At 36.2% G+C, this 18,745-nt stretch overlaps 1 protein-coding gene across 7 annotated transcripts in view; it reads left to right on the top strand.

Annotated features, from left to right (window-relative positions):
- The window catches only part of trpc5a (transient receptor potential cation channel, subfamily C, member 5a), a 62,694-nt gene that overhangs the window by 9,473 nt on the left and 34,476 nt on the right, over positions 1-18,745 (top strand). For 5 of the 7 annotated variants that reach the window (XR_006250919.1, XM_043238204.1, XM_043238197.1 and 2 more), the window contains exons 2-3: positions 11,721-12,115; positions 17,961-18,482. Coding sequence is in view for 6 of the 7 variants with exons in the window: in XM_043238204.1 (XP_043094139.1) it covers positions 11,729-12,115; positions 17,961-18,482 (909 nt within the window). In the remaining variant the exon portion in view is untranslated. The remainder of the gene's footprint in view (positions 1-11,720; positions 12,116-17,960; positions 18,483-18,745) is intronic. The other 2 variants (XM_043238223.1, XM_043238213.1) reach the window with 1 other exon arrangement.

Genomic DNA, 18,745 nt, shown 5'->3' with positions numbered 1-18,745 from the left:
GAACTGTCAAATGCATTTATACAGACAGTATGAAAACAGAAATGCTTTACATGACATTGAGTAATGTAATTATGAATGGAAAAAACCAAGAAAGAACAACAATATAAATAATGAAATATAGAAAGTTTAAGACTGTTTGATGCTGATGTGAAAGAGCACCAGAGGTAGTTTGGATACTATGAGTCAGTGCTCTGGCATATTTTAGTACCATTTTTATGCTGCATTATGTCTTTAAACTTCCATTGGATGTATACAGATATCTTAAGGCTACAGAATAATACATGAAATCTGCCCATCTCTGAGGGCTGAGAAGTGTGATCCCAGTTTATACACTCGTTCCAGGTGCTGATTTGAGTGGGAACAGAAGGGAGGCAGTAGACAGGGTTTGTCCTAAATGGACTGTCCACGCTCATTGCCTCAAGGGAGCTTAGGGGGGAAAAAAACGAAATTGGTGTGAGCAACACTATTAGGAGGTGACAGAAGAAAAAAATCTTTACTGTATGTCGTTCGGTTTGTTTGTGTATAAGAGATGATTTGAGTTTGTAAGCCAGGGTTCAATTGGACTAATGTCTCTGGGGATCAATTTAACCTTGTCCCCAGTTTTTCATCTCCAGGGTTGTAATGAAATTGCACAGGACCCATCAGGGTCCAACCTTTCAAACCCTTGATTATAAGTGAGTGACCTAGCCTCTCAAATAAGATTACATCGCTTAATGGTGCGTTACATAACATAAACAGATTTGGGCGAATACAGGTGTGCACTCACTGGCCCACATGCATCTTCAAAAAAGTAGAACATCATGCATAATCATCAGATCTTGAATGCTGCACTTATACTGTAGGCGATTTTAAGGATGGTAAAACCTTCAAAAAAGAGTCCTTGAAGGATAAATACCAACAGTGTGTGCAAGTGTACAAAAAAGAAAGAAGAAAAAGTTCCTTAGAGAGAAAGTAGTTTATTCACATAGCTTCCAAAATCAGCGATTGTCTTCTAATGGATGCCCACAGGAGAAGACTGGAGAGGTTTGTGAAGACCAGTAGACTTTATGTACATACGGGAAACAGACGCCCCAAACACAGACATGAATAGAAAAGGTCAGTGGTTCTTGCGGTATTTGGAGAGGAGGGGGGCCTTAGAGTAAAAAAGGTTGTTTCTGTCACAGTGGCATCACTCAGGAAAAGAAGACTTATTGGTAACAAGTAAAGCAGAGATTCTTTAAATGGTACATTGGTAAAGACAATTAAAAAGTGGAAAAGAAAGAGAGAAGTAAGGACAAAGGGAGAAGGTCAGATGTACTTTGTGAGAAGATAATAAATCTAATAGAATTGCAGGGTGTCTGGTGGTTTATGCTGTCTGGCTTTGTGGTGACTGAGTGTTTGAGACCAGCCAAAGTCAACTCCTCTGAGGACCAGACTCTTACAAGCTGCTTAGATGGTTTACATCAAATCAGAACACATTAATGACACTGCTCTTTAGCAAAAATAATGTGCCATTATTGGTAATGCAGAATGTACCGGTACTCTTTTGGTCATTATAAAATGCTTTGGATGTATTGTTGGATGCAATTCTTGATATAATTGGATCTATAGTTAAAAAATAATTGGTCAATGTGATTACAATTTTTTTTTTTTACTTTATTTAATTTATATAATGTTGTATTCATATTTTTTTTGTATTCATTATTGACCTTTCTTTAAAGCCTAATCTGACCAGTTCTGACCAGTATTGTTAAGATTGTTAAGATTGCAATTTTTTTTTTAATCAAATTTTATGCAAATTATTCAAAATTACACTAACATGTTGCTTTGTTGTCCAGAAAGATCTACATAACTAAAAAAATGGTGTAGTATTTACTGTATGTTGAACGTTTACTTTCGCATTTGCTCAAAAATTGATAGTAAATGTAATAATAATTAAGCTCATATAAAATTAAACATACAATTCTGAAGTAGTAAATGTTTTCTTGTAAAAACCTAAAAGCAATTTTCACAAAATTCTTAGTAAATTTCTCAATTAATCAAAAGCAAAAGCAAAAGAAAGGGCAAGTAACACTAAATTAAACATGAATGCACTGCTAAAGTAGTTCCAGAGAAATCTTGACTACATATTCAAAGGTCTTTACAGCTTGCAACAAAAAAACTAAACAAAACCTATAACTGCACTGGCTTCATCTTCATTTGATAGTGATAAATAATCGCCTATGTCCTAATTTGTTGTTTCTGTAGTTTATATCACAGTATTGCATTATCTAAAAATTTCCTTAAACACAAATGGCAGTTAAAACACTTTGCAAAGTTACACTTCAAACTTCTCAATGTACAGTAAGATTAATATCCAATAAAAGCCTACACTGCTTATTTAAGGTATTGCGTGCTTCAGATCCACATCCAATACAGAAAAATATCAATAACAATAGCTGTAATGTAAGTAGAACACTATTATTTTGCCCAAATATTTGTGTGTGCTCTGTCTTTATTTTCTTTGTAGAGTATTGTGCTGATGTCTTCAGCGGGTCAATTCGGAGTCAAATTTCCCATGTGCTTCATGTGAGACAAGCTCTCGGTGTGGCACATGGATTTGCCTTAGAGCGCTCCAAATCAGTCAAGTTTGAGTTCCCATGCTGTTTAGGATGCCGTGTTAGAAGCTCGCTAGGTTGTGCAACAGAGCTGCAGACACACAAAACAGAAACTTTGATCCCATCTCACATCGATGACACATTCTTTAGACATGACAAAGGCATGGCTTTGAAGTATCGCCTAAGTTCATGGAGAGGAGAGTAACTCAACGTGCCTGGCATATTAAACTCTCACACCGATGCTCTACATCACTGCCACAGTGTCTCCATATGTCACGGCGAACAGCTCTTAACCCCGAAAATGACTCACAAGATGAACTCACTCATGGCTTATACTTTCCCGTAATTATCGCTGCTACTGAATTAAAAAGCCTTTCCATAGACCAGCGAGTTTGTTGACGTGGATGAATGATAGAAAATTGTGTTTGTGGGTGTGCGCGCATGTTGCAAACGGCGGGAAGACTATGGGTTGTTAATTATCTATTAAACTAAAAGGTTAAACTGGAGACAGGCTGTTGGAAATACATTCAGGTGTGACTTGGAGATTAATAAGAAAAGAGTATCTGTTATACAGAAGCAGGACTGGCTTTGCAGGATGCTTTGGATTCATGCAGCCTACTAATGAAAAAATAACAAAGCATAGAGAGTTAAGTATGGTGTATGTATAGCTTATCCTCACCACATAATAGTCAATAATAAACACATCTAATAAGAGAAAACAACACATTTCAGAATTTGCAGCCGTATCTGCCAGGGAGGTCACTAGAAAAGAACGTCTTTGATCGCGTTTGAGCATGTAATGAAAAGCAACTACTTCCCAAAAAAATACATTTACCCCTTCCTGCCTGTCGGATAAACACTGGAGAAGCAGATCTCAGCTTTTCATACTAACACGTGACGCATTGGAAGAAAAGCCATAGTCCTTCCAGTCTTTGCATTCTTTACACTAGAGAAGGGGGAAAATGTATCTGTGCTTGTCTTTCGTAAGTTTGTTTTGGATCACAAGAGATTGCAGAGCTTAGCTCTTCATGCAATTTTAAAAACTTCCCAAACATCCTCATGGGTTTGCTCCTGGCTTTCTGACATGAGGGTGGAGCACACGGGTAGGTTTGCTAAAGGGGAAAGATACATTGGTGAGGCAAGCAGTCGCTTTGTATTGTTAGAGAATCTGACAGGAGGAAACATTTTCCTTCCTCTTAGACGTATGTTAAATTTTCATTATACGTCTGCCTGTCAGTGTTTGTTAGGGTTTGTCGAATGAGTAATGGCAAAATGACAGAGGTTTCCTCTAAATGTTAACTGTAGGGCATGACAAACTGACCACGATGATAAGTTGTGACAGCAGAAAAAACAACAGAAGCTAGAAAAAGAAAGTTTGTCAAGAGAAACTTTGCTGTTGTTAACAGTTTATGAAAAGTTTGATGTTCATTCAGGCCTTGACCAGGTTGCACTGTAGTTGCTAGACTCTTGCAAAGGTGTTCGGATTTAGGTGTTTCCCTTAGCATTTCTAAATGGTTGCTTTGCAGTTGCTAGGTATTCGCTAGTGAGAGACAGACAGTCAGACATAAAGATAGACAAATAGACGTGTATGTGACCATTTGGCTGAGAGAGAAATGTTAGATATCTTAAGATAAGGATGAGAAATATTCATATTCAGCAATTTCAAATTCATCTTTGCAGACAGGTTTACTGCAGACTGTCTCTTTCTAAACACACACAGCACAGCAAGGAGTTTAATTGGATTACAGTGGCATAAATGTGCCATCCTTCAGAATCTGCTGTTTTGTAGCCTCTAAGATGGCATGCTTCAATTTCTGATGCCTCTAATACCCGTAAATGTCTACTCAGTTGCACGGCATCCATGCCAGCCTGTTCCTTTAGTTACGACTAAAGCTATATGTGCTAATCTCCCTGCTTCCCGTATTTAAATAAATTAATAAATAAAAATAAAATGTTCATTTAGTCTGCTAAATCACAAAATGTAAATATAAAATGCAGCTGTGCTGTGTCAGGCCATTTTTTAATTTAATTTACTCATTTCAAAAGACCAGAAAAGCCCAAATGAGTTCTTATAAGTGTCTGTATTTGATTCTCCTGAGGTTTCTCCTAAAAGATCCATACTCTCTGTCTGATTCAATCTGGGAAATACTCGTCGATGTATTGATTTAATCAGTGTGCCCGTTCGGACCTCGTCAGCGGCTTTTCATTGATCGTACAAGTTAAAGTTATTTCCCCTCAGAGCACAGTGTGTTTCTTTTGTGACTCTTGTTTTTCTTTACTGCGGTTAAAAACAGGAAAAACAAAAAGCTATTTGAGCAAGACAATATTACAGTGGCGTTCAAGAAGCCTGAGACTACTAGTGTTGTTAAAATCTTGCTATTTCATATATATATGAATGAATCTCAGAATGTCTTCGAGTATTTGGCACCTCCCTATTTTTAATACTAAGTTCAAGATAATGGACTTTGTAAGTAACATGGTTGATTAGGTTGATAGTCATATATGATTAGTAACCTGTTATTTTGTATAATACTTCAAATCATGGTACTTTAAAAAAAAGTCTTTCAGATCATTTGGTTTATTACTGTAGTAAAGAAATCAATATATTTTTTTTGGAGATGCTATGGAAGGAAGTATCACTGAGTTCAGGAACTCCGGAATTGCTCCCAGTCCAACGAGAGAAACATTCTCCACTTCAGATGAATCACTAGGGATTGTCCTGCACACTTAGTTTACATCTAATTTATCAGCTAATGTTTGGCACAGCTTATACTCTAATGATATTCCTCAGAGATAAGAAGCCCTTAGAGGACCGAGAACCACAGATTAATTACAAAATTAAACCATCTGCGATTAGACTGCAGAGATAATTGCTTGGTCAGATTGGAGCTTTGTAGTGGAGTCACTGGGGCTGTCTTGCCTTCCCTTTATCTTCTCCTCAGGGTTAGAAGCAGGGTAAAGTTTATAGGAAGGGTCATTGATTGTTAGAAATCATTATACTGTACAGCAACAACAAAAAAAAAGTAAAAGATGCTAAAGTAAGAATTGCTTTCTTTGCTGGTCTATTGGCTGAATATATGCTGCGTGGCCCAAAAAAATATTTTCAGGTTTACAACCTGAATTCTGGAAATGTTGTGATGTTTTTTAAATTGAAGTAAAAGGAAAATTAAAAGACTTTCAAATGACATGAGTCAATATTTTATTAATGAATAGAATTTTATTTATTAATAGAACTCAGAGAACATAACAAATGTTTAAAGTGAGAAATGTCACATTTTTATTCACTAAATTAGCTAATTTTAAATTTAATACTTGCTAAAGATCTCAAAAAAGTTGGTACGAGGGTAACAAAGGGCTGAAAAAGCGGGAAATCTTAACAAGATTCAGCTGGGAGAACATCTAGCAACTAATTCAGTTAATTGACATCAGTTCTATAATATGGTTAGCCATAAAAGTGTTGTCTTAGAGACAGAGACTCAGAAATAAAGATGGCTCTCTAATCTGTAAAAGAGTGCTTAAAAAGATGGTGGAATACTGTAAAACCAACTTATCTCAATGACAAAGCTGAAGACCTTTGTTGGATGCTCGTGGTCTTTGGGCCCTCGGATGACACTTACTAAATGGGCACAGCAATACTTCCAGAAACCACTGTCAGTAAACACAATCCACATGTTTGTGTTCTGACGGTTGTTCATGAGTTCTCTTGTTTGTTCTGAACAGTTAAACAGAGCATTGCTCTTCAGAAAAATTCTCTATGTTCTGCAGATTTCAGGAAACAAGATGCATTAAGAGCCGGGGGGGAAGAAAACGTTTTATATTTGAAGATTTCAAGGTAAATTGTAATTAAATAATCTTCCAGAAAAATGCAGGTATCTTCTGTTGCTTCTGAGGGGCAGTACTGTATGAAAAAAAAAATTACATTTCAACAAAATAAAAAAACTTTGAACATATTCATCCTGTTCAAAAGTTTTCATCCCCCAGCTCTTAATACACCTTGTTTACTTCTGGAGCCTCGGTGAATGTTTGTACCATTTTTAAAACTTGTGAGTCTCTGAACTGCCCTGAATGAGAAAAATATCATAAATCAAACAGTCAATGTTGGAAAGGGTTCAAAGATGCAAAATATGCTGGAAAGCTGAAGAATCTGCAGCACATGGTGGATATTTCTGAAGAATAGTGCTTAGTAGATCATCCAGGTTAACACACACAGGATTAACAACCAAGGGTTCCCAAACTTTTTAGAATTATATTCATTATATGAATTATAACTATATATTTACATTTATATATTCAGAATTACAACTATACATTCATAACAGGTTCACTTCTAATATTCAGAACTCTAACTATATATTCAGATTTTTATATAATTATTTGATGTTTGGCAACTCATAGTATATATATATATATATATATATATATATATATATATATATATATATATATATATATATATATATATATATATATATGACAATAAACGATAATAAATTTATACCACTAAATAAACAATTTCTTTAAAAATAGTTGCTTTAGGAAAGCATAGTAGCTTTGGAAAATGTGTGTGAAAAATCCCCGCAAAATATCTGCTAACTAATCATCAGTTGCAGCCCTATTTTAAATGATAAAACAATTCAAAATTAAGACCAAGCTAAGTGAAAAATGTCCATAGTTAATGTTACCATAAACTATTTTTACTAACTAAATTCATCATGGGACTTAACATAGTAAAATATATATAAAAAACATTTTTACAGGTAAAAGAATGAACAAATTAGTCAATTTATTTAATAAAAAACACGGAAGGTAAAGGCGAAGGTAAAAAACATCTCAATTCTATAGCAATTGGCAGAGCTTTCATATGTAGGTTCTGTAGGAGCAGATTCCAGATGGGAATTCTCCATAGGAAAGCATGTACTGTAAAGCTCGCTTCTCAGTTCTCACAATCACTGCAGTCTTTGTGTTATTCTGGTTCTTCTGACGGAAAATCAATGGTTTTCCTAATAACAACGGTTATTCCTAAAAGCGACCAGGATCCATTCTGAAAGCAGTACTGATTCTGGAAAGGTCTGCCTGTACCATGTGCTTATCCAGTATCTAAAAATTAGCATTAAGGAGCAGAAAGCTGTGTGGGTGTACCAGCTGCAGTGGGGGCAAGTGCACTGATGTGCTCACCAGCATAGGATTAACATGGTGTGGATATTTAGAGATGCTGAGAAAAAGAACTCAGAAAAAGAAAAAGTTGAGGCTTATTGTTTGGTGAAATCGTTGTTGGATGCCATAGATAACTTTCTTTCAATATAATATGTGTAGTTGTGATGAAATGGAAATAGGTAGCAGAATTGATTTTACCCTTTGGTGGTTGACTAGAGGAAAGCGGATCCGAATGCTACCTTGAGGTTAAATGTATAGATATGTTCATGCTTGGTATGTTTGGTTCGGTTAAAACAAACTCTAGTGCAAATACTATGTTAATTTAAACAACTGAACACTGCCATCAGAACTTTGGTGAACACAAAACAAGCAGACTGAAACTATTTCAGGGCGTCCATTTCCAAACAATCAGATTGCAGATTGACTAATACATGAATGCAACATAGTATGAATTTTGTTAGCTATTTTCAATTTAGTCTTAGTTTTATTCATTCAACCTTGTCCAGTTTTTGTTTAGACAAATTTTAATTGACTAAATGTCTGAGCATTTAAGTCTTCTGATTTATCACATTGTCGACATGCTGTATAATGGTTAAATTTAAACAGCAAAATTTGACCATTTTTCACAAAATTATGATTTCAATGATTGTTGTCATTTTTAAATTCTTTTTTTTTACATTTCAGGAAATGCACTTTCACAAAGTAACACAAATCAATAGAATAATTCCAATAATTCCAAATTGCATTAATGTTTCTCTGTTAAAACAACAGTGGTTGAGTAAATGCATTTATTTTGCTACAACAGTTGCAAACTAAATATTTCAGATCTTCAACAGAAAAACAAATAGATGTATAAAAATCTGAAAGGATGCAAATAAATTAAGTCAGAGTTCTACTGTAGCTCCACAGAAGAAGACGTTATAGATAACATGACATCTAAGTTATGAGTGGATTAGGGGATCTGCATCTATTAGACACCAGTTAGACCCTATAATGTAAAATTCAACGCAAAGTGTGAATTGGGTGCTAATGAGTCTGAGTGTGCTGATAAGTGTGTGTGTGCATGTGTGGTGTCAGTTGAAGCGAGACCATATGGAAGACGCCACCTGGTGTGTCTGTTCATCTTCTTCAGAGAAGAAGATCAAAGCAAGATGCAACATCATCACAGAGTCAATCTCAGTAATTACTCAAGTTCTCTCATTTATTCTGAAATTAGTGGGATTTTTTTTTCATTCACTGATTGGAATGAGATGAGATGAACTGTCAAAACTGGTAAACTGGTTAATCCTTTTAAATATTCCACTGGTTTGCTAACCAATAACACTAAATTGTTATCCATACACAGAAAGGGGAAAAACAGAAATAGCAAAGATATACTTGTCCTGACCACAGAAAGTGGCCACTCAGTTTCCTTAAAGGCATAATATATGTTGAGTTTATGGGTCACGTCTGTAAAAAGCTGTCGATTACCACAAACAATAATTTCACCCCTCTGTATAAATGAATGAAAAATGCATTCATAAGTATATTATCATAATAGCAGCCTAGCAGGCAAGTGGGCCAGCTGCAATAAATGTTTCATGTTTAGTAAATCTCACAAACTGTATATGTACAAAGTTATATTTAATTTTTAAACTAATGGCATGACAAGCGCAAAATAAATAATTCCAGTTTCATGCCAAGATATTAGGAATACCATTGGAAGTATGTAACACAAGTAAACATATAGCATTGTTTACATAGGACCAACAGTCAAGTTTTGCAAACAACCCTCGAAAGATTTACACTAGTGAGACATATTTAGAGGTTTTGCAAATAAACTCACTTCAAAATGATTTTACAGCTTGCCACAGTGGACAATTAAATGTGGTCAACTTTCATTTTACATTATATGTGAACAAATATAGTGTCATTGTCTGAACACAAATCCAACTGTAAAAGAACATATTTTGTACATAGTAACTGTTTTGACAATTAAATGTTAATATCATTGACTGAAATGAGCAGCCTCACTTTGCAACCTACCTAGACTTATGGTTAGTACCTGAAGTATTGATATATAGTTCTATTATTTACATATGAGCATTTACTTGTTTGGATTTCATTAATATTTTATTTAAAATGTAATTTGTCTTTACGTGTAGTTTTAATATCACAGTAGCTTGATGATGTTGTAAACTGATACTGAACGGTGATTGGCTTGAATGGCTTACCTTTGAAGTTGATTGGTCTTGTATATGGACTTGAGATGTAACCCTGAAGCACACAGCATTACATTTCAATATTCATTCTGGCTGGTCGTTTAGAAGACAACACTTCATGCTGTCAGATTTTTTTTTATCTGAAAGATTATAACGTGTGATTAACGATATGGATTAAGGCTTGGGATTAATGTCATTTGTGGTGAAAATGTTTCCTGCAGTTTCAAGCAAATTTAAAAACAGGATTATGCACAAATTTGTGATGAACGTTTGTTGCCACCTACTGCTGAAACAATGTTACTTGCAGAAAGATTTGCAGAATGAATCAGTGAATGAATCTGAAGGAATCTTTTTAGTGAATGTGTTTATAAGATTTGAATTACATTTTCTCATCTAATTAAAAAATCATAAAGCAATTACCTAATGTGGCTTTAAAGGTGCAGTATTTAAGATTGACAGTTAGTGGTGGAAATGGGTTCTGAAAATTATTGTTAGTTATTTTGTTGGCTTTTTACTCACCTTCAAGCCATCCTAGGTGCATATGACCTTCTTCTTTCAGACAAATATAGTCTCGTCAAAATTTATCCAAGCTTGGTAATGCTTGAGGATAACATGCATCATTTTGAAGCTCCATAAAGCAGATAACTGACTTCCGTAGTTCTGGTTTCTTGACTGACATATGACTCGACCTATAACGCAACTTACGTCATACGCTGTATGTGGAGTCAGAAGTCAGACAAGAAGCCGGATCTCTGTGCTCTTGCAAATAAAAAAAGGAACTCAGTTATTTACGTTATAATTTGAAAACTAGAAATATTTTTTTTTACAAAAACCCTTCAATCTACTTCAGAGGACATGTGATAACCCCCTGAAGGAGTATAGGTTAGTTTCATGACAGATATATCCGATTTAGCTTCAAAATAATGGCCACTATCCAGAAAATCCAAGAAAATGGCTGACTGTTCATCTGAAAAAAGAAATTCATATACACCTAGGAAGGGGGTGAGTAAAATATGCCATAATTTTCTTTATATGCCTTTAAGACTTAAATATGATTTTAATTCGCCTTATTAATCATTCCAGACACTTTTCCAACAGACTCGTTTTCTGTATAAATATCCGAATGGCCTGATATTTAGTAAAACAAAGAATTTGATGAGGATTTGTCACTGCCCTCAGCTCTCAAATGACATAATTATAAAATATCAACCCTTCACCTTTTTTCTTAATGACTTCCCCTAAAAGAAAAAGTGACAATAGAGTGCAATAACACCATTACGTTTCCACAAACACACACACGCACAAACCTGAAATTGCTCTAATTCTTTTAATAGTTTAGTAAATGTGGCCAAGCTGAATTACTGACACCACAGTTTGATGACTGAACATAACAACAGCGCTAACTTGCTTGTGACCACATTGTGGTCATTAAGAAAAATGACTCGAGGCATCAGTTACTCACGGAAACCTATTAAAAAGTCATTTCAAGCAAATGTTTTTGTAGTGAACTTTAATGTTTACCTATTCATTTCTCATATATATCTACAAGCACATTTCCTTTTACCTCTGATTGAATTTCCCTCAGATTAAACTTCAAAAAGCACCTTTTAATGCATTTCAAGACCATTGAAATTACTTCTGTGGAATGATATGTTTTTTATAAATGTATTTCCACTGCCAAACAGCAAGTAAGCTGACTCAGTGTTTATCAAGTGCCCATTTCCTGTTTGTTAGTGAATATTAAATTATTACAGCTTCTCTGTCTCTGTTTTTTTTTTTCTTCTACCAGCAGCCATCATGAATCCCATGTCACATCTATACTACAAAAAGAGCAGCTACTCTCCGTACCGGGACCGAATCCCTCTACAGATCGTCCGGGCGGAGGTGGAGCTATCCCCAGAGGAGCGTTCGTTCCTTTCTGCCGTGGAAAAGGGTGACTATGCAGGGGTCCAGCATGCACTACGTGAGGCGGAGGTCTACTACAATATTGACGTCAACTGTGTGGATCCATTGGGCCGCAGTGCGCTTCTAATTGCGATTGAGAATGAGAACCTTGAGGTGATGGAGCTGCTTCTGGATCATGGAGTGAACACTGGAGACGCTCTGCTTTACGCCATCCGCAAAGAGGTGGTGGGAGCTGTAGAGTTATTGCTGTCCCACAGGAAACCCAGTGGAGAAAAACAGGTCTGTATGTGTGTTGGGTTTTTTATGTTTTTGTCAGCCCAAAAGAGACACATTGCATTAGTATTCATTTCTATCGTGGTCCAGCCTGGTTTATGCTTTCTAGTCTAGATTTATGCTATCTAGCCTATTTGTTATAGTATATATACTATAACAGTATATCTCGCTTCACCTCAGCCCACTGAGTTTTAACAGACCCCTAAAGTGTGCAGTGAGATTGATGGGGTAATTTAAAATGAATGGAGGAAAATTCCTTTAGAGTAGCAATGGCTCCATCGGTTATAATCGGCTATGATTGGGTCATGTGATAAATCCCGCCTCTTGTGTTTGTGCATGCTCCATGTTCGTGGATGTGAATTCTAATTTTAAAAAGCAAGCAAACAAGCCGCACACTTAAATATAATCACTTTGTTGCATCAAAATAAGTTTGCAAAAAATATATTGTTTATTTTGTAACTGAAAATATTTATCGTTGCTGGTTATGATTTAGTATACCAGCCCTACCTCAAATAATTTTGATTCAATACAATCTATCTGACCAGTTCTGAAAGCAAGTTGCTTGCATCCTGTTTAACCCAAAAACTGTTTAGCGTAATAAATCGATCTGAGATCAATTAAAATTTTTGACAGATTCTTTAAATAGAAGAACTGGTTTAAAAGAGTAATTTTGTGCATCAGATTCAGACGACAGTGCTACAGAATCTTTGTCTATGTATTCTGTTGGGTATGTAAGTTCATAATTCAGCTAAACCAAAATTCGTCTTGATGTGGCGATGTAGATTTGTTAGAAAGTAAGAATGCTTTTGTGGTCTGGTTCTTTATTATCCACATCAGTGAATAAACTTTATGATCACCAGAGGCACTCAACGTCATTACTAAAAAATACAACCTATTCTGAATAACAACCAATTCTTGTTTCCCAACCCTGCAGGCCTGGGTAGGACACACAGTATATATAAATATAGTGCTTGCATATGTATTTTGTCGGTGTCTTCCTACTTGCCATATCGCTGTTTGTGTGAACAGTGTGTATGCAGGTGGGAACTGTTCATATTTGTGGTTGTACTCTATGTGCATGTGTTCGGATGAGTGGGTGTTCCAAAGCTAATAGAAAAGATGAGATGGCAGAGATTTATCTTTCAGATTTGATTTTCACCTCACGTAGCATGACAAATCTTTATTGGATTGCATTTTGTTATCCTCTAATCTTTCCCCTCATTCAATGGTAAGATTAACCTGAAAAGCTTGCATTCCTGTATTCTCATAGATCGAGTTTTGTGGCACGCTTGATTTGGTGGCCAGTGGAGGATGAAGGGGAATGTAACTTCAAGCGAGTTCTGCTAGCATACACTGAAAAAGGGCATGTGACAGCAGTATTCAATGTGAACCGAGGTTCGATTTGTGCAGAGTGGTGCCAGATGGAAGCTACTACACACAAAAGCTATCGCTATGAATTTATCAGTGCTTGAGGTTGTGAATGCCCTTATTTAAGGAGTAGAATCAATGATGCATATAGAATCACTCTCATCTACAAGTGAATAGCTGATGTAAAGCTGAGCAGGAAATGCACATTCTGCAGAAACTCATTAAATTATTTTTAAAATATTTTTTTATATACAGCAATTTCGTTGAGGAGCCTTCACAGGCTTCTTCTTCACTTAAAAAATATCATTATTTTGCTGAACCTCATTCAGTTATGGAGACCCACTCTCCATAAACCTTAAAGTAATTAGAAAATTCAGTTATTTAAAATTTCCAATCACATGTAGACAGTTCAGTTCTCAACTCTGTAAAGTTAGCATGTGTGATCTGAACACAACACATTAAGTACCCTAATAAATGATCATTAAACACACAAAAAAACACTTTTCTCATTTTGCACAAAACACATTAAATCAAGCTTTATTCCATCATTTACTCTCCCCAGCCAGTACCAAGCCTGCCGGAAACTCTGCCCAGTTTCAGCAATGCAGTGTTACTGCCAAAGAAAAAATATTAATGCTAAGGATTATTGGATTGAGTAAACTTCTGTTTTACAAATTTAGACAGATTGCAAGGAGTAAAAATAAATTGGGATTGTTCAAGAGCTGTATTGCATTAGAGTATTTTAATTATGTAAATTGAGCAAGCAGGGTTTTTTGTGTTTTGTGTGTTTAATGGAGTATATTTTTTTACATAATGTCCAAATTATTTTTTTAAAACTGAAAATTAACGTTGATGCACTATGAATACAATTATTTAATATAAACACACTTTCGGTTAGTTTATAAATACTGAGGGAGAAAGTTAGTTAACAAATATCATATTTGTTCTGGTAAAAACAGTGTTTCCTAATAAAGGTATGTGAACCCTTCCACATAAATTATCATGTCATTTGATCATAAACCAACATCAGAGAACCATAAGCTTGCCAATGTGACTCTAAATCATTAAAGTAAATATTTTTACATCTAAGGAGTTCACCTGCAAAATGTTTAGGAAGCCGTGGGATATAGTAAATATGTGAACAGGTGAATTATATCGCGACTCTATTATTATTCTACAGCTTCAATGAGTTGCAGTGGAGCAGCGATGATGTTTATGCAGCTCCAGGTAGCTTTGTTGCTCCCTCTTGGATTAGACGTGCACACTTTTAGGAAGTGAAGCGCTACATCACTAATACGGTTCAGAAGAGAGGCACAGGGTTCCTATACTTCTGATGTTAGAGTGAACAAGCATTAGGGGAAATAAAGCCAGTAGCCAGGTTTGTTCTTTTTGCTTCATTATTTGGTTTTCTAAAGTGAACTCCAGTGGTGCAGATACATCAAGTGAGATTGTTGCGGGAAGTGCTGTGGGGCCTAAATTGGAATCTAGCCCGTGTACCATGTGCCCGCCGTTCACAGAGCATGGGCTATTTTGCATTGCTATCACTATAGCAACCCTTGCAGCCACTTGGGAGTTCTGGGGGAGGACTGTTATACTAATGGACTGAAAATAAATCTCTAAATAAAATGCGTTTGCAAACCTCACTTACTCACTCGCTGGCTTGTAACACCGACGTACCACAAATCATATTTCCATAATGTTCTCATGGCAGATATGGCTGTCCTTATGATAGGATTGAGTATTTTGGTCATATACTGGCACTTAAAAATGAATGAATGGTGTTATGCATATGCTTTTAAGTGTGTGTTTACACGCAGTCATCTGCTCTCGAAAGTACAGCCCTTGACTCCTAAACGAAGGTAAACAATCAGGATAAAAAGGGAAGGAATTGCACAATGGTTCGTGGTAAAGCATCTGAATGAGTGTGGACGTGATGGATGGGGAGAAAAGGTACAAACGGCGTGAAAGACAGAAAGAAGGAAAGGTGATAGAGAGGAAAGGCTCTAACTGGCTTGTGGTTCATCTTTCTGACAGAGTTCATCTCCCTCCATGGCACACAGATGCAAGGACAGCATGACATACATGCAGTTCTCCTCAGTCATCATTCGTTTTTTTCTGTTCACTCATGCTGTAAGCAGTTTCATTTTTCATGCTCTGGCGTTGCATCTGTGTTTGTGAGAGGAGGAGTGACAGAGACAGAGGAGGCGGGGCTTAGGACTGTCTCACATGTTCTGGAAGCATCTTTGTTTTAACCAATTCTCTTTTCTGTCATGTGAACATTTCTTCTTTCATCCCTAAAAATATGCACTGAATATATAAAGTCTTGTCTACTCCTTCTGACACGTGCATTGTGTCTTTGTGTTCTGCTCTGTAATTAAAAATAGCTTCAATTACGAACGTTTAATTAAAAAAAATGACTAGTGGTTCAGTGAAGGAGTCAATTGTGAATGATCAATTTAATGAGTCTGATTCGAAGCGATAGATACACATCAAGATGGAGTAGCGGGCTCAAAGCAGTTTTGTGAATCCTTTTGATCGACTCATTATAAAGAACCAGTTCGTAAAAATCATTTTTCACGTTTGTTGATTCTTGCAGCTTGGAAACGATGAGACTGGATGAAATGGTCACACAAAAAGGATTCAATTTAGCATGATAAATAGATTTTAAATTATTGCTGCACAGTGTTATTTTTATTAGTATTTTAGTCTGGAGCCCTGCCATATCTAAACACTGCTGACATTTGTTTGAAAAACTTTATGCTGCAGACTTCAAAAAGGCAATTGACAAATAATCATAACCTCTCGTTGCATAAAAATTGCCAAAGTATTCATAAGAAAAGGCTTGCACAAAACTGCTGACATTTTCTAATGTGAAAGTGAACTTGTACAGAGCTGGTTTAAGGGTTGTAAAATTATTGTTTTTTTTTTTTTTTTTACTGAACTGACAGAGACTGAATGAAAAAATACAGAGCTACTTGCAAGCTTGTGAAAACAGGTCTGTGTTACTCACTGCTGAAATATTGAATTCACTCGACTTCTCTAATTATTTACAGTTGTTGGGTGACTTTTTGTTTAATCAACCATTCTGCTCTGTTTGTTCTCAGAGATAAAATAATGTTAGTGATAAAATACTTTAAAAATACTACAATATAAACATGCTATTTGGTACTTTTAAATGAATAGTGAAAAAGAACAAGTCACCTTTAATTAAGAGTAAAAACATGCAAATTGACATTTCTCTGAATGTCAGCTTATTTTTGATGTTTTTTAAATTAAATTAATCCAAAGTTCTGTTATAAAACTCTAGATAGCTGAGGTTGTTAGGTTCTAATTCAATCTGACATAATTGCATCATTATTCACTTGCAGAAGCTGATTGGCTTTTCATATCACCAGCTGATTAACTTGCTGCTCAACATTCAAATACTCAGCTACTGTTTGCTGTAGCACAGTGGTCTCAAACTCAATTACTGGAGGGCCACAGCTCTGCAGTGTTTAGCTCCAACCAGTTCCAAATCACACCTGCTTGGACATTTCTAGTGATCCTGAATGCACTGGATCAGTTTGATTACGGTTAGAGCTAAACTGTGCAAAGCTGTGGCCATCCAGGAACTGAGTTCAGAACTAATGCTAGGCTCATTCGAAATACCTGCCTCTACCTACATTTCTGCAAAACTCCTCAAAAACATACTAAAAATTCCTGCAGTGTCCAGAAGTCAACACTAGAGGCAGTAAAACTCCGACAACTTGTATTCCGTTTCACACAAAGTACAATTTGCAGTTGCAGTTAATAATGCCTAATTGTCAAAAATTAACATGCTGCGATTTTTGAAAATTGTTGCTTTTGAGGGTTAGCATAACATATTCAGCTTCATATGCATGAGTTTTCTGGTTCAGTTAGTAATACAGGGGCACATATTAAAGCCGCGTTTTACCACTACTTACTGGATATTTCACTTTGAAGCTGTAGCGAAACATGCAGTAAGGTATGTAATAACAGAAATTTATTTAGAGGCATGTATTTCGATTTAGCCTGGGTTCGTTGTTGAGGCACACTTTAGAAACCCTCCATCTTCCCCAGCTCCACCTGTATAGATTAGATTAGATTTTCATTTACTTTAATGACATCTGGTAAATGTTGATTCTCTATTTTTTAAAGTAAAGTTCTGGCAAGCACTGTTACTGTTTTTCTTTTCTTCAGAGTAGTGCCTTTTTCTCACTGACCAGCTAAATTGTCAGTTGTTCCCTGTTTTAATCTCATGGCTGGTACAGCAAGCAGCTGGCATGTTAGAGAGCTCATTTGTGATTTTTAGTTCCTATGAGGAGAGCTGGCTGCTCTCTCATCCAGTCATCTGTATTCTGCTGCTTTGCTGTGTAGTTTGTGTTTACATGCAGTGTGGGTTGGTGGATTGCCATACTGATAGACTCTCAGCAGCTTGTGCAGGTTGTTTTTTACATTTTTGTTCTTGTCCTCTCTTTCTCAGGTTCCATCATTAATGATGGATGCCCAGTTTTCTGAGTTCACACCTGACATCACTCCCATCATGCTTGCCGCCCACACAAACAACTATGAGATCATCAAACTCCTGGTCCAACGAAAAGTCACCATCCCTCGGCCGCACCAGATCCGCTGTGACTGTGTGGAGTGTGTGTCCAGCTCTGAGGTGGACAGCTTACGTCACTCTCGGTCCCGTCTCAACATCTATAAAGCACTCGCCAGCCCCTCTCTCATCGCCCTCTCCAGCGAGGATCCCATCCTAACCGCCTTCAGACTGGGATGGGAACTAAAGGAGCTCAGTAAAGTGGAGAATGAGTTTCGACAAGAGTACGAGGAGCTTTCTCAACAGTGTAAGCTCTTTGCCAAAGACCTGCTGGACCAGGCACGTAGCTCCCGTGAGCTGGAGACCATCCTCAATCACCGTGATGACCAGAGCGAGGAGCTGGACCCACGAGAGTGCCGGGACTTGGCCAAACTCAAGTTGGCCATTAAATATCACCAGAAAGAGGTGAGGAGACTGCTTGTAGCTTATTGAAAAATTAGCTGTTGCTGGTCATTTCTAATCAGTCTAATGTCAAACGTACAATGAATTTTTTGTGTGTATATATATATATATATATATATATATATATATATATATATATATATATATAGACACACACACACACACACACATATATATATATATATATATATATATATATATATATATATATATATATATATATATATAAATCAGCATAAAAATGTAAACAAATATTCCTTAATATA

The sequence above is a fragment of the Puntigrus tetrazona genome, chromosome 1 (assembly GCF_018831695.1).
Source record: "Puntigrus tetrazona isolate hp1 chromosome 1, ASM1883169v1, whole genome shotgun sequence".
Classification (NCBI taxonomy): Eukaryota; Metazoa; Chordata; class Actinopteri; order Cypriniformes; family Cyprinidae; genus Puntigrus; species Puntigrus tetrazona.
The sequence above is the reverse complement of the archived record's forward strand: the minus strand, read 5'-3'. Positions and strand labels throughout refer to the sequence as shown.